A 16,557-nucleotide genomic window follows, 5' to 3' on the forward strand; every position below is an offset into this window, starting at 1 on the left:
ACAAGGGCAATCTCCTGCCCATCAGCCACGAGGCCTCTGGGCGTCCAGAGCAGACAGCTACGGTGGGGAGCCCAACGTGTGGGCCCAGTGGCCCCACCCCTCCTGCTGCTGGGGCTTTGCCTCCTGCACCTGCTCAGCCTCCAGTCAGGGGTGCGTCCAGCACACCCGCCTGGGCCCTGCTGCTCCCCACGCAGGGCTGTGGGGTCCTTGGGCCTCACACTCATCATCTGTTCTGCAGCGCACCCCCTCCCCCACCTGGGGCCACTGGCCGTCCCGCCCGGTCCAGCAGGCATGTTTGTAAGTCTTTGTCCATCAGGTGTGCGGGGCGGAGGGCTGGGGTGGAGGACGGCGCCACATGACAGGACACAGTGGGATCCAGGAAGACCCTCCCTCTACCCCAACGGGGTGGATGTGGGGCGGCACCCAGCCCCTGCCTGCGTTGCGCAGGTGTGAGCCCGCACCTGAGAGCAGTGTACCCACTGGCCGGTGGCCTGAGCCCTGCTGCAGCAAGAGGGTGTGCCGTGCGTGCACGTGTGTGTGTGTCTACATGTGTGCACATTCCTGTGCCCGTGTCCACACGTGTGCGCATCCCAGGCAGCACCACCGCAGACAGGGCTGTCCCCCTCTTGCCCTTCCTGCACTATGCCCGCCCCCCGCCCCCTGCACAGCCACCTCCGCTCAGAGTGTGGGGAGAACAGGGCAGCAATCGGCCCGGCGGGAGCAGGAAGTCTGGACTGACCTTGGCCCTGGGCTCCACTTCCCCTGAGAAGCTGAGGGCTGGCACCCTCTCCTCGAACTGCCCGTGAAGGTGCCCACTGGGGAGCGCATGGTAGCAGTTTAGACGGGCTTCTGTAATGGTGCGGTCAGAACCCAGTGGTGCCACAGGGCTGGAGACCATGGAGATGCGTCTCCTCAATCACTTCCCCTGGTGGGGGCTTCGCAGAGCGGAGCTGGGGCTCTTTGTCAGCATGTTTTCCCTCCAGTGTGCTGCACGGCCCCCGCGTGGAGGTGCTTTGGGAATCATAGTTTCCACCCCCCTGGGGGTTGGGGGATCTGGCAGGGACGGGGCCCCAGAGCTTCTTGTGTCCCAGGAGATGGCACCCAGGAGCTGCCTGCCCGGGGGAAGGTCCCTGTGTGGTGGCCGCCCGTGCTGTGCACACGGGGCTGGACCTGGTGTCCTGTGTGACGCCGGCACGTCACAGCGCAGCCCTTCGGGAGGTCCCGTGGGGCCAGTGGGACACGCTCGACCAGGCCCTTCTCAGGACAGAGCCGCAAAGATGAGGTCTGTCCGTGCAGCCGGGCCTCCCTCCATCACTTGCTAGCCACACAGTGGGGCTCTTGGGCAGCAGGCCTGGGGGAAGTCGTTCCTGTCCCAGGAGGGTCTAGGAAGAGGGGTGGCCCTGGGCCCGGCTGACGCACTCTCCTCTTCGTCACAGCGGAGCTGGAGTTCGCCCAGGTGGTCGTCGTGGTGGTGGTGGTCACGGTGATGGTCGTGGTTGTCGTCTGCCTGCTGAACCACTACAGAGTCTCCACCCGGTCCTTTATCCACCACCCGGGGCAGGGCCGGAGGCAGGACGGGCCGCAGCCGGTAAGTGTGGGCTGAGCAGGGCCGGGAGCCTGGGTGCAGGACGGCCCTGGGCTCGGCGTGTGAATCCCACACACAGAACGCCCAGTCCGGGGGCCCGACCGTGAGGCCAGTCCCCCCCCCACCCCCCAGCACGGTCACCACTGCCTGGACGGCAGTCAGCACACTCATTTCTCCTGCTCTGAACTCTATGGACCGTGCAGTCCCTGCCCCTCCACGTCTGGCTTCCTTCCCTCAGTGTCATATGTGTGAATTCCATCCACGCTGGGACGTGGTCCAGGGTCAGCAATGCATCCTGCATCCCCACCTACGCCCATGAGACGGGGGCTCAGCGGGGCAGGACAGGGAGGGGGTGGGGCCCTCTGGGGCACAAGGGTGGGCAGGTTGTGTGGGCCTCACAGAACAGCAAGGCTCTTCAGGTTGGTTTTTTAAAAAAAAATATTACTAGCTACTTCCTGCCCTGAATCACTGCCCTCCTCTGGGAAATAAAACACTGATATTCAGCTAAACTGCTCTATGATCTAACCCAGGAGCCCAGGGGCCATGGAAGGTTCAGGTCCAACCTGGCTTTGCTGTCTGTGGTTCCAGTGGCTGTCAGTGAGAGCTTGGGGACACTGAGTTTAAACAATTATATATTCTTGGCTTCTGTGGTGGATGAAGGACGCTGAATCCCCAAGCATGTTGGGACCAGGGCTGCCTGATGACTGGCCTAGGGAGGCTGCCCTGAGTGTGGGGGCAGCTGTCCTGGGGGGGCCCCTTGGGGGGGCAGGGTCACACTTCATCGGGGCCAGAGTCGCTCGGCCAGCCTTCGGGTCTGCTGTCCCCATGGGTAGAGCTGAGGTTTGCCCAGTGTCCTATGTCCGTGGCAGGCAGAGCCGGGGGGAAGGGTGAGGCTGCTGTGTGCCACCCCCAGACCCACAGGGATGAGATGGGTGCTGGGGGCTGCAGCTCAGCCCTGAGGAAGACGCTCTCTCCCTCTGGCTTTCCCTCATCCTCCGCTGTCCCCTCCCTGCTGCGTTTCCGTGCGGCCCGTGCAGGGCAGGTGTGTCCCGAGGCTTGGGTTTTCCTTCTGATAAAATGGGAGCGTGGATACTGCTCACCGAGGTTTCACAAACTCATGATGCACTTTTACACGGTGACCAGAGACAGTTTAGGCACAGGCCGGACCTCCATTTCATGTCTAGTCCAGAGGAGAAGCCTCACTCTCCCGGACAGGGACATAGATCCAGATCCCAGGAGCACTGGGGGTCACTGCCTGAGAACGTGCCCCCCACCTGGCTGGGCTTCTTGCCTCCTAAGTACCTCCTCCTCCCTCCCGGTTTCTAAGAGATGCTGCTTCCCTTCATCGGGCTCTGGGAGAGCAGTGTGATCCTTTCTTTCATACTCATTGTTCCTGACCAGGGGACCTTGGGCGATGTGGGGAGATGTTTTTGGCTGTCACAGCTCGGGGACGGTGTTGCAGGGATGCTCTGAACGTCCTCAGCTTATGGGGCGGCCCTGCCGTCCTCCCCGGGGGCCCTTCAGCGTGAGACGGGGATGCTGTTAATACACATGGATCTCATGGCAGGCTCGGGGGCATCAGCAGAGTGAAGAGAGCCCTTGCTGACAGCTTGGTGGGGGTGGGAGGTGTCCACAGGGAACCTGCCCCATCAGAGGGTTTCAGTCTGGGCTCTGCCTTCCTTTGCTCACTCTGTCAATCAGTGGATGTGAGCCTGGCACCCACCAGACAAGGAAAAAACAATGCAGTGAGCCCCAGCCTCCCCCCATCAGCAGTGCCCACCTGGCTTGGTGGTATTTTCTCAATCTTGGGGGAGGCCAAGGGGTCTCCAGGGGCCATTTGTGTGTGGGGAGGGGTGCGCATCAGGAGGCTGTAAACCGTAGAAGGGTGTGCGGTGGAGCAGCTTCAAGGTGCCTTTCTGGGTGGCCCCCTGCCCCACCCCCAGCATCCAACCAGCCTCCTCCAAAGGGGCTTAGAGGGGCAGGCTGCCCGTGGCCTCGTGTGGTTTGTGCCCTCCTAGGGAGAAGGTGGCTGAGGCTGGAGGTGCCTGGGGTCACCATTGTCAGGGTGGTTCTGTGTCTGCTGTCAGAGCATCCCAGGAGCATCAAAGTCCCGCATCCCAGGAGCTGCTGTGCCTGCTGTTTGGCAGCTGGTGGGTGTGGGGTGCCCCCTGCTGGCCTCACCGTGGATGAGCATCCATGACTCTGAGCCTATGCGTTGCTGGGACCCCCGCACTTCTGGGGGCCTTTTGGCCCGTTTGTTCCAGAACTGTGTGAGGTCTCCATGACCATGTTAGTAAAAAGTGTGTTTATTTTAAACTGCTATGAGAAGGGCTGGGCATCTAATTTGTCAGCTTCTAGGTGATCTGGCTTTGGTTAAGGTTACTTTTATGTATTTCCTATGGAAGACTTGATAGTCAAGATGGAAAAATATAGGACAGTAGTTGGGATTTTTTTTTTTTTTTTTTGGCTGCGTCAGGTCTCAGTTGCGGCACACGGGATCTTTGTTGTGGCATGCGGGCTTCTCTAGTTGTGACACATGGGCTCTAGAGTGCGTGGGCTCTGTAGTTGTGGCGCACTGGCTTAGTTGCCCCGCAGCATGTGGGATCTTAGTTCCCTGTCCAGGGATCGAACCTACGTCCCCTGTGTTGGAAGGCGGATTCTTAACCACTGGACCACCAGGGAAGTCCCTGGGTTTTGTTCTTGAGAAAGAGGCTGAACATGTAGATGTTCTGATGTGGTTGAGGAGACTTGACTCCCTCTCTGCACTAATGGGCTTTCCCTGGTTCCCAGGGAGAGTCCTCTGGAAAAAGGTGGGTTGGACCAGTTGCCCCTTTGGGCCCAGCTTGCCCTGATTCGGGGAGTTTGCTTTGTGCAGTCACAGCCCCTTCCTCACGCGGCCCCTTGCCACCTCCAATGCCTGTGGGAGGACACACTTCTGTGCCAAGGGAGGGACGGATGGAGTCTGTGTTGGCCGAGGCCAGTCAGCCTGCATCACCACAGCGTCCCTGAGACGCCATTCCAGGGGAGCAGGGGTATGGGTTGGACCGGCCCTGAATTTGGTGGAAGCAGCCACTTCTGGATGAAAATGAAAAAGAGTGATCAGCTTCAGTTAAGTTACAACAAAAGTAAATGCTTAAATAGTGGCAGCAGCAGTGAGTGGGTTTGTGATAAAAAGCCGTACGTGTTCTTTCTGAGGGAGCCTTGCCTTAGTGTTTAGAGCCTGGCTTATGTGAGTTCGGAACTTTGAGACTGTCTAGGTTTCTTTTCATTATCTTAGACCACCAAGTAATAGGAAAACAATAAAAGGGCATAAATATTCCAGACGCAGGCCTGAGAGATGTTCACACACATCGCTGGAGCCTTTCTTTCCCGAGCCAGGGGAGGCCCGCGTGGCCTTTTCTGACAGCCTTGCCTGTAGGCCACCCCGTAGGGCCCACCAACCTGCCTGGACGGCAGGCAAGGCGAAGGTGGCCGCCCATCTACTAGGAACAGCAGAGGGACAGGAACGTTTTACTGAGTTTGAATCATATGAAATTGTGGGTGTTCAGCCATTTTGACCTATAAAAGCAGCAATTTCAATTTAAGAAATTAACAAAAGGAGTCACATCAGGCATTTCTTCATGACCAAATGCTGCAGGGATTAAATCAATTGTGAAAGTGCCGTGCCCGGCCTCCCTGGAGCCAGAGCAGCGCCTGGCGGGCAGTGGGTGCACCAGCCCCACGGGGAAGGACGGGTCTGTGGTGCAGAAACTCGGGTGTGAGGGAAGTCCAGGCCCAAAGACCCTCCCTGCAGATGGCCAGACCTGGGCGAGGGTGTGGCCAGTGTGTGTGTGTGGTTCCCCCCGCAGGGTGTTTTGACAAAACTTGATCCAACTTGAAAGAACTGGGAGATTTCACGTAAAAATGGAAATTTACATCTTTCCTTGAAAAGTGAGCATATCAGCCACACTGGCCTGTATTCCTGCTTGGGTCCCCCAGGCCAGGGCTGCCAAGCAGCCTGTGCTCACCTTCCGCTGTGGTCCCAGCCCCTGCACAGGCCTCAGCGGTGGGCCGGTTTGCACAGAGGTGATTGTTTTTGGAGCAAACATTCTTCTGCATTCATGCCTCTACCACAAAGGTGAAAACAGAGGTGGACCAAGGGGGCCACTGGCTTCCGAAAAATGGGGAAACTTCCTTGTGGAAGTAAAGATCATTCCTATGAGATTAGTGGTTCGGCCAGGTGAGGTGAGTCTGGGTCACAGGACGGTGTGTCCCGGGCCTGCTGACCAGTCCCGCGCTCGGAGCAGGGCCTTCCTCTCTGTGACGGGGTCTGGGCTCCTCTCCACTGGCCCGGATGCCTTGCGGAGCAAGGCCGGCAGTTCCGTGCAGGTGTGTCCTGGGGCCCCACACAGCTCATTCCCACTGTGGCTGAGAGCCCGGCCACTGCGCACCTGCCTAGTCTCATTTCTACCTACTTCAGCCTGTGTTAGGAAAGCATTTCTAAAACGATAGGAAAGAACCATTTTCAGGAAGGCGCAAAAAATGAGCTGAGGGCCTGCCTGATAATGCAGGTGGAGCAGGCGAGTTTGTGACAGTCTGAGTGTAGCATCGGCTGGTCCAGGGCGCAGGCTCCCTGCGAGCAGGTGGATTCTTGCTGCACTGTGAGACTGGTGGGGGTTGCTGCCTACCTCGTTTCATGAGCATTTCCAAGTGTCCAGGGGCCACGGGCAGCAGGTCAGGCCTCCTTTAAGCATCAAGCACGGGATCCTGTCTACCTCCTGTTTGTCTCAGCAGGAGCGGGGTGTTTGCAGACTGGCCATTTAAAAGGTTTTACCCTTGAAGCATTAGAAGATAAACAATTTTAACAGCTTGAAATGAGAATGTCTCCTACAAGTAAGAGAAAGGAGGCCAAGTTACTGGTGAAAATTGGATAAGGATGCTGGGCCATAGCTGTTACACAGCAGAATCTCCAAGATCTGTCTAGTAACTTAGATCAAAGCTAGTAACTTAGATCATCCTTCTGCTGTTGATGTTGCTCAGAAGAGTTTTAAAATTACCTTCAAAGCTTACAGGTCATTTTTAGTAAAATTTTCAAGAGACATTTAAAAAAAATTCTCAATGATGGCAAGCCTTCCTTTTTTTAATTTGTTCTCTGAGGCTGGGTTTGATTTTTGGTACCAGTCAAAATCCATTTAGAGTTAAATCTCATTATGTAGCTCATCAAGTTACTGATACAATTTTAGTGCAAAGTCAAGTGTGACCATTAGTAAGGCTGATGTTGTTCACGATACAAGCTGATGGTGCAGAGAAAGGCCAGGAAGGACCCAGGAAGGGGGAGGTGGACAGAGGGCCTGGTCTGTGTTGTTAAGGCTCTTGTGATGAGGATGTGTTCATGCATTACTTTTGCAATTAAAAGACACACTATGCTCACATAAACTGATGCTGAAGACAGTTTCAATAATATTCTGAGCATCTGTAATCTGCAGACTCCCAAGGTAACGCATTTGAACATGGTTGGTATTGTGACAAAAGTATGCTAATTGATAAAAAATTTTATAAACAATTTTAATAACCTAAATAGGCATTAACATTAATAATCTAATGGTAAAGTTTGTTTAGTTTGTTTTTACTTAGTCCTTAAAAACCGGTGTGGTTTGTTCTGGGGAAAAAAAAAAGTTCTCTAAATTATCCTAATTCTGAGAGGCCCTTGTTGGGGAGGTGCGCAGGGCCGTCAGAGACTGCATGGGAAGTAGCTGGGATCCGGCTCTGTTACTCCCCTACCAACTCTGGGACCGCGGGGAAGGCACTTGGCTTGTGCCCCTCACGCGTGAAAGGAGGCTCACAGTGTGTGGTTCCACGTCGCCCTGAGCTTTCTGATTCCAGGCTGCTTTCTCCTGAAGCCTGATTGCTCACTCTCCCCCACCACCAACCCCAGGAGGCATCACATTCCTCCTTTTCTGCTTGCTCTTAGGGGCCTGTAGGCCTCCCTGAGCTATTGATTGTTGTGGAAATACAAAGCATTCCCTTTCTTTTCTTCCCAGCAGAACTTCCTTCTTGATTTGTCTTTCTCTTAAGGGACGTGCCCTAGATTGAGTAGAGTTGGGAGGGAAATAGTCTTGAGAAGTCTGATGATGGAATCCCAAGGAGGATAAAGGGGAAATGCTGGAGAGAAGAGTCATTGGCATCTAAGCTGTTACTGCTGTCTAGGATGGAAAAGTCAGAACTATTAAAGCATCTGGATGGTGGAGAGGTTGCCTAGGAAAAGGGAAGAAACAAGAGAAAAGTGATTTTATCAGAAGGCAAAGATGTTGCTGAATATCCAAACATCAGTTTTACCTATGCTTTGAAATTCACCCTGGGAAAGGGCGTAAAATCGATTTTCAAATATTTGAGGCCATATGATACGTTCGTTCACTGGGAGGAACCCTTGGGTAGAAGCCAAAATATCCAGCAATGGCCTTGCTTTACACAAACTGGCCATGACACCTCCAGTGAGTCATATACCCTCCTTGGGCCTCAGTTTCCTCCCATCCAAAATGAGGGAGAACTGGCTTAGATCACAGACCTTCAGATTGTTTTTGACCCCTCTGACCAAATGTGTAGGAAACACATTTTACATCACAATCCACAATACTCACACGCAACTGAGGCAGAACTTTCACCAAACAGTACTTAAAATGTACTCAAGATGTTTTCTGTTTTATCTGTGGAATGCTGGCTGTGACCCACTTAAATTGATTTTCCAGCTCTCTAAGAGGCTGCAACTCACAGTTTGAAAAACACTATATTGGGTGTTTCCAGTCCCCAAATCTGATGATCCCTGTGGTCCTTTGTGTGTGGAAAGGAGAGTTTAGCTGAGAGCTAAACCAAGAAAGTTCAGAGCATGGGGTGGTCTCACATGTGGTGGTCTCACATGTGGTGCCCAAGGACCCAAGGCAGCAAGCAGGCTTCAGCCGCAGCTCACAGCAGAAGCCCGTGAGTCATGGTCACAGATGACTCTCTTTCAACGCTATAAGCATTGTATCCTTTGGGTGGAAAAAGATCCAAGAGATACAGAAATAAAGATTATAAGAGTACTATGAGCAATTGTATATCAACAAATTGAATAACCCAGATGAAATGGAAAGATTCCTAGAAACACACCCTACTAAGACCGAATCATGAAGAAATAGAAAATATGAATAGATCTGTAACTAGTAAGGAGATTGAATCAATAATCAAAAACCTCCCAACAAAGAAAATTCCTAGACTAGATGGCTTCACTGGTGAATTCTACAAAACATTTAAAGAACTGACACCAGTCCTTTTCAGATTCTTCCCCAAAATTGAAAAGGATGGAACACCTTCTAACTCATTTTATGAGGCCAGCATTACTCCAATACCAAAGCCCCAGGCAAAGACACAACAGGAAAAGAAAAACCAAAGACCAATATGCCATATGAATACTGATGCAAAAATCCTCAACAAAATACTAGTAAACTGAATTCAGCAGCATAATAAAAGGATTATACACCATGACCGAGTGGGGTTTATTCCTGGAATACAAGGATGGTTCCACATTATGAAATCAATCAATGTAATGCACCTCATTAACAGAATGAAAGGAAAAAAACTACATGATCATCTCACTGATGCAGAAAAAGTATCTGACAGAATTCAACACCCTTTCATAATAAAAACATTCAACAAACTAAGATAAAAGGAAACTACCTCAACATAATAAAGGTTATCTATGAAAAGCCCATAGCGAACATCATACTCAACGGTGAAAGACTGAAAGCTTTCCCTCTCAGATCAGGAAAAAGGCAAGGATGCAGGCATGCTTTCACCACTTCTATCCAACATAGTATTTATTTTAAGTTTTAGCTAGAGCAACAAGGCAAGAAAAGGTATTCCGGTTAGAAAGGAAAAAAAGTAAAATTATCTCTCTTTGTAGATGACATGATCTTATGTGTAGAAAATCCTAAACATTCCAATTAACAAAAAACAAACAAAAAACTCCACTAGAACTAATAAATTCAGCAAAGTTGCAGGACACAAAGTCAGCCCCCTAAAATCAGCTGCATTTCTTTACACTTACAATGATCAATCCAAAAAGAAATTAAGAAAACAGTTCAATTTACAATAGTATCAAATAGAATAAAATACTTAGGAGTAAGCTTAACCAAGGATATGAAGGGGTTTTTTTGTTTGTTTTTTTTTTTAATTAATTAATTTATTTATTTATGGCTGTGTTGGGTCTTCGTTTCTGTGCGAGGGCTTTCTCTAGTTGTGGCAAGCGGGGGCCACTCTTCATCGCAGTGCGCGTGCCGCACCTCTCACTATCGCGGCCTCTCGTTGCGGAGCACAGGCTCCAGACGCCTGAAGGGCTCAGTAATTGTGGCTCACGGCCCAGTTGCTCCGCGGCATGTGGGATCTTCCCAGACCAGGGCTCGAACCCGTGTCCCCTGCATTGGCAGGCAGATTCTGAACCACTGCGCCACCAGGGAAGCCCGGATATGAAGGGTTTGTACACTGACAACTATACAGCATTGCTGAAAGAAATTAGACACAAATAAATGGAAGACATCTTGTGTTCATGGACCTGAAGACTTGATCCTGTTAAGATGTCAGTACTACCCAAAGCAATCTACAGAATCAGTGTAATCCCTGTCAAAATCCCAATCATGTTTTTCTGCAGAAATAGAAAAGCCCATCCTAAAATTCATGTGCTATCACAAGGAACCCCCATCCCCACCTACAGCCAAAATAATATTGAAAAAGAATAACAAAGTTGGAAGTTTCACGTCTTGATTTCAAAACTTACTACAAAGCTACAATAACAAAACAGTGTGGTGCTGGCATAAACATTTAGACCAACAGAATAGAATAGAGAGCCCAGAAATAAACTCTCTGATGTATGGTCAAATGATTTTCAACAAGGGTGCCAAGACCATTCAAGGAAAAAGGACAGTCTTAAAAAATGGTGTTGGGAAAACTGGATATTCACTACAAAATAATGACATTGAACCCTTATCTGCTACCATATACAAAAAATTAATTCAAAATGTATCAAAACCTAAATGTAAGAGCTAAAACTATTAAACTCTTAAAGAAAACAATAGGGCAAAAGCTTCATGACATTGGATTTGGCAGTGATATCTTGGATCTGACACCAAAAGCACAAGCAACCAAAGAAAAAAATAAGTAAATTGGACTTCAAAAATTAAAAACTTAAACTTGTCAAAGGACACTATCAAGAGAGTGAAAAGGCAACTCACAGAATGGGAGAAAATATTTGCAAATCAGGTATCTGATAAGGGATTAATATCCAAAAAATATAAAGAACATTTACAACTCAGCAACAAAATAAGTGAACCTAATTTTAAAATAGGCAAAGGACCTGAGTAGGTATTTCTCCAAGGAAGATATACAGATGGCCAATAAGCACATGAGAAGAGCTCAGATCACTAATTGTGATGGTTAATTTTATGTGTCAACTTGACTGAGCTAAGCAATGTGTCTATGGGAGTAATTCTGGAAGAGATTACCATTTGACTCAGTAGACAGAGTGAAGAAACTCTGCCCTCACCGATGTGGGTGAGCATCATCCAATCCCTTGAGGGCCTGAGTAAAAAAAAAAAAAAAAAAAAAAAAATGGAGGAAGGGCAAGTTCGTTCTTTCTCTCTTTTCTTGAGCTGGGATGTCAATTTTCTCCTGCCTTTGGACATCAGAGTTCCTGGTTTTTGGGTCTTCAGAGTCCAAGACATATACCAGGGGAACCCCACCCCCCCTCCAGTTCTCAGCCCTTGTGGTATTTGGACTGAATTATACCACTGGTTTTTCTGGGTCTCCATCTTGCGCATAGCAGATTGTGGGACTTCTCTGCCTCCAGAAACATGCAGCCAATTCCTATAATCAATCAATCAGTCTCCTATTGGTTCTGTTTCTCTGGAGAACCCTGACTTAATTCACTAATCATACACAAATCAAAACAATAGTGAGAGGGGCTTCTCTGGTGGCACCGTGTTAAGAATCCGCCTGCCAATGCAGGGGACACGGGTTCGAGCCCTGGGCCGGGAAGATCCCACATGCCGCGGAGCAACTAAGCCCGTCCACCACAACTACTCAGCCTGCCACAACTACTGAAGTCGTGAGCCACAACTACTGAAGCCCACGTACTGCTCTGCAACAAGAGAAGCCACCGCAGTGAGAAGCCTGCACACCGCAACGAAGAGTAGCCCCCGCACGCCACAACTAGAGAAAGCCCGGGCTTAGCAACAAAGACCCAACTCAGCCAAAACTTAATTTTTTAAAAAAAACCATAGTGAGATGCCACATCGCACCCACTGGAGTGACTATTAGCAAGAAACCAGAAAACAACAAGTGTTGGCAAGGATGTGATGAAATTGGAACCGAAATGGTACCACTGCTATGGAAAACAGTAGTGGTTCCCCCCCCCCCCAAATTAAACATAGAATTACCGTATGATCCAGAAATTCTACTTCTGGGTGTGTCCTCAAAAGAATGAAAAGCAGAGATTCAAAGAGATATTTATACACCCCTGTTCATAGCAGCATTGTTCATGATAGCCAAAAAGGGGAAACAACCAAGATATCTGTGAATAGCAAAATATGGTATGTACCTAAAACGGAGTATATTAGCCTTAAAAAGGAATGAGATGCTGACACAGGCTACAACATGGATGAATCTTAAAGACATTATGCTCAGTGAAATAAGGACAGTATTGTATGATTCCACTTAGACAAGGTCCCTAGAATAGTCAGATTCATAGAGACAGAAGGTAGAATGGTGGTCACCAGGGGCTGAGGGGAGGAAGGAATGGGGTGTTAGTGTTCAGTGAGTACAGCGTTTTCAGTTTGGGAAGAAGACAAATTCTGGAGACGGATGGGGGTGACGGGTGTGTGGCAACGAGGATATACTTAATGCCACAGAACTGTATGCTTTCAAATGATTAAAATAGTAAATGTTATGTATAATTTACCACAACTTTAGAAAAGACAATTTTGATTTCCCACTCACCACCCACCCAGTCCCGCAGAAGTGCCAAACAGATTTAAAAGGAAAAAATCCAGTCATTGTGTTCCAGGTCTGCAGACGACACATCTGGATCGTTGGGATCATAAAGACAATCACTTGGAAGAGCACGTGATTTTAAAAATCTCTAATGCAGACGTTTTAGTGTCAGGCACATTCAACTTATGGGAAAATTTTCTGTCCATGTAGCTGTTTACCATTCAGAAGGAGGAAAATAGAATGCAGATTCCTTGAGGGTAAAGGAACCTGAAAATGCACGTCTTCAAGCCTGCGAGATCCGGAGTTGTCGTGTGTCCCTTTTTCAGAAGATGCAAATTCACTAGAGCCCCTCAGGGTGGCCCAAGGCTTTCGTGGGCCTGGGTCCTGGTGGCCATGCTCCCGGGCACCCACGGAGGCGTCTTCAGGGCCACCAGGGACGCAAGGGCGCCGGAGGTGCTCTGTGGACGCAACGCGGCATGAGGGAACAGTTCTCACAAGCAAACAGCTACGAAAGACGCAGTGTGTATGGGCCCGCGTAGCGACACTAGCAAGATTTTGTTCCTGTTGCTCAGAACTCTGTGAGCTGCTATCTTATTTCCCAGCTTATTCCGTCGTGGTCAGAGGACCCGGCTACCCGCGAAGGGTGGCGGGGCGGCCGGGCCCTCGTCTCGCAGGGCTGTTCCCGGTGCACCAGCAGAGGCCAACCTCATGGCCTCCCTTCCGAAGCCTGAGCTCAAGGCAGCCGCCAGCGAGCAGCTGAGTGAGCAGCAGGGGCGGCAGCCAAGGGGAGGAGCGGGGGCGTGCCCTGCGGAGGCTGTGGCGGTGCAGACCCGTCCCATGACGATGGCCCCTGGAGAGGAGGGGGTCCCCGCGGAACCACAACATTCCACCTGAGCAGACCTGGAGGCGCCTGTCCCAACCCCCGCACCCCTCCCCCCGGGCCCCGCGCCAGGAGCAGGCCGAGTGGCCAGAGAGGTCGGGAGGGACCAGGAGGAGTGGGGTCAAGGGGAAGGGCAGCAGGAAGCCTGGGAGGAGGCCGGGAAGTGCGTGGATTTAGAAACAGGTAGGTTGACGTGAATTTGGTGAAATACAGGACTCGGTGTGTGCAAGGCTTGGTGTGGATCTCTTTTTGGCATTTTTCCAGTTTTGCTAATTTCTAGGGAAATAAAGCCATTGAGAATAGTTATTGCTGTTTTCGGAAAACGTGCTACTACCCCTCTTCTGGGTCCCTTCCTGCCCACTTCATTTGGTGCTGTGACATCTGGTTGTCAGGCTGCGCCCTGTGCTTTAATCTGCTGTTGCCGTGGAATTCTTAGCAACAGTGGAGGATGCTCTGTGCTGTTCTCAACGTGGGAGTGACGTCTCCCTTGACGCAAAGGAGCATGCCTAGGGCTCGGACACCTGGTTAGAGCCACTCTGTCGCCGTTAATTAGTTGTATAGTCAGATCTAGGGATGCCACCTGCTCACAGCAAGGGGGGCTGTGGTGGATGCCCGCCTGCAAGGACCAGGGGAGGTCGCTTTCACTTCTGAAGACCTGGGGCTGTTTGACCTCCCAAGTCTACCTGTGGGCACTTTCAGGTCACAGGAGGCCATGATGGCAGGAGGTCGTATGTGCACATTCCTGGGAATCCAAAAATACAGGCACTTCTCTACCCCCCCACCCCATTCTTGTCTTACTAGTCACAAAAGCCCCGCAGACCCTGCTATAGCCAACAATTTGGGTTCAAAAGGGATACCACACTGAAATGCTCTGTAGACAAGTTTATGGTGTTAGAAGTGACCCTTAATCATGCCTACTGTTTCCTTGTCACCTTGTCGGTCTGGCCTTTTTTTTTGGTTGCGCTGGGTCTTAGTTGTGGCTCGTCAGCTTCTTAGTTGCGGCATGCGAACTCTTAGCTGTGGCATGCACGTGGGATCTAGTTCCCTGACCAGGCATTGAACCCAGGCCCCCTGCAATGGGAGCGTGGAGTCTTAACCAACTGCACCACCAGGAAAGTTCCTGGCCAAACATTTTTGAAAGAAGATTACTAAGCCACTAGATGTCAGGTTCCACACTCCTCGTGAGCATTTGTACTGAGGAATCAATTCATGAGAAGATGCACAGAGGGCTCTTAGATTTGGGAAACTCAGTCTGAAAGCCAACCGGTGTGGATGGGCACACCGTTCAAGGCTACTGTGGGGAGACCCGAACTGTTTGACTTTCCTGTGGCCACGACTCCTCTGGGGGTGCAGGTAACAAAAGGCTGGGGCTTTGTGGTTCCGGGTGTTAAATAGCCTGCCCTCATCTGAGTGTGATCCCTTGGCTTTGGGTGCTGCTGCATGAAACTAATGATCTTCCTGTGATGTCCCCCACCCCCCAACCAGGAAGGGCGCCTGTGGCCTTCAGACAGATCTGGACCTCGGCCCGCCTCGGAGGTAAGGGGTTGGACACAGGCGGGGTGTGGGTGGCAGGAGATGCGTAGAGGGGGATGAACAAAATTGGTGGAAGGGTTGAACGTGTCAGCACAGACGAAGATCAAGGCCTGTGCCTGTAACTTGGTTTAAGAGGTGGGGGAGGGGTCTTCCCTAGACTCTCCCAAGGATTCTTTGTGCCTGGCCAGAGCTCCTTCCAGAAAACAGGTCGAGAATCCAGGATCTTCACTTGATGCCTTAAGCTGCTGATGATAATGAGGTGGTGGGTGTCAGCATAGCTTATAAACATCACCGCTTGATTCATCCCATCTCCCAGTTTATTAGTATGATTGTAAAGATAACGTTTTTTTGCCTTTAAGTTAAAAACATGGTGTGAGAGAAGTGGACAGACAGATGGACGTATATCTTTATATACATATGTCCTTCCTCTAGAAAAAAGTGAGATGGTGGAATAGATGAGAAGTTAGTTATGCAAGAAATAGAGTACCTGGATTCTTTGGGGGGGAAAAAATATCTATAATCATACTTACTTTGGAATATAAAATAGTTTTCATGTCAGTTGCTAAAAATAACTACAGGAAACTTTTATCCAGAAAGAAAAAAAGTCACTTGTTCCATATTTGTAAGTAATTGATAGGGCAACAAGCTCCTATAAATAACTCATAAATTGACCCAATGTCTTGCACCTGCTCCAAGTACCATCCTGTGAAGTTACAACTTACATTTACAATGAAAATTCTGCACACTCTACACTCCTCTGAATCACAGGAGTGGGGCCCGGAGAAGGTCACATGGTGGGCAGGCTTGGGGTGGGGGGCTCCTGTATTCTCCTTGACCCAGTGGGAAATGTACACACAATAACTCCATTAAACCTACATTTTCAGGTAACCGCAATTATCCGTTGCTGAACCATCCTGGGTTTGGCAAGGTGAGTGATGTAAGTCATTAGGAACAAAAAAACCTCTGTTTTCCTGGAATAGCCTTTACATGTTTTTGGGGGGGAAAAGTTTTCAGATGGGTGAGAAGAGACGTGAATTTCCTTGCTGCCATCACGTCCGTGGTCATCACCGTGCCAAGAACATCTCCCAGGTGTTGCTCTTTTCCCTGCAGATCATGTACGCCCCACGGTCCAGGGATGGGGGGACTGCCCCAACCTTTCTCCAGAGGGATCGGTTCAGCCGCTTCCAGCCCACCTACCCCTATGTGCAGCACGAGATCGACCTTCCCCCCACCATCTCCCTGTCGGACGGGGAGGAGCCGCCTCCTTACCAGGGGCCCTGCACCCTGCAGCTCCGGGACCCCGAACAGCAGATGGAACTCAACCGAGAGTCTGTGAGGGCCCCGCCCAACCGAACCATATTTGACAGCGATTTGATAGATGTGTCTGTCTTCAGCGGGGGCCCACGCCCACCCAGCAGCAATTCGGGCATAAGTGCCAGCACCTGCAGCAGTAACAGGAGGATGGAGGGGCCACCCCCGGCCTACAGCGAGGTGATGGGCCACTGCCCGGGCGCCACTCTCTTCCACCCCCAGCACAGCAGCACGCACAGGGGGAGCAGACTGC

General features: G+C 50.7%; 1 protein-coding gene across 1 annotated transcript in view; it reads left to right on the forward strand.

Annotated features, from left to right (window-relative positions):
- LDLRAD4 (low density lipoprotein receptor class A domain containing 4) overlaps positions 1-16,557 on the forward strand; it is a 303,264-nt gene that overhangs the window by 280,552 nt on the left and 6,155 nt on the right. The window contains 3 exon segments of the mRNA XM_082355017.1: positions 1,437-1,588; positions 14,946-14,996; positions 16,104-16,556. Coding sequence (XP_082211143.1) covers positions 1,437-1,588; positions 14,946-14,996; positions 16,104-16,556 — 656 coding nt within the window.

This window comes from Balaenoptera borealis (genome assembly GCF_965194805.1).
Source record: "Balaenoptera borealis genome assembly, chromosome: 14".
Lineage (NCBI taxonomy): Eukaryota > Metazoa > Chordata > Mammalia > Artiodactyla > Balaenopteridae > Balaenoptera > Balaenoptera borealis.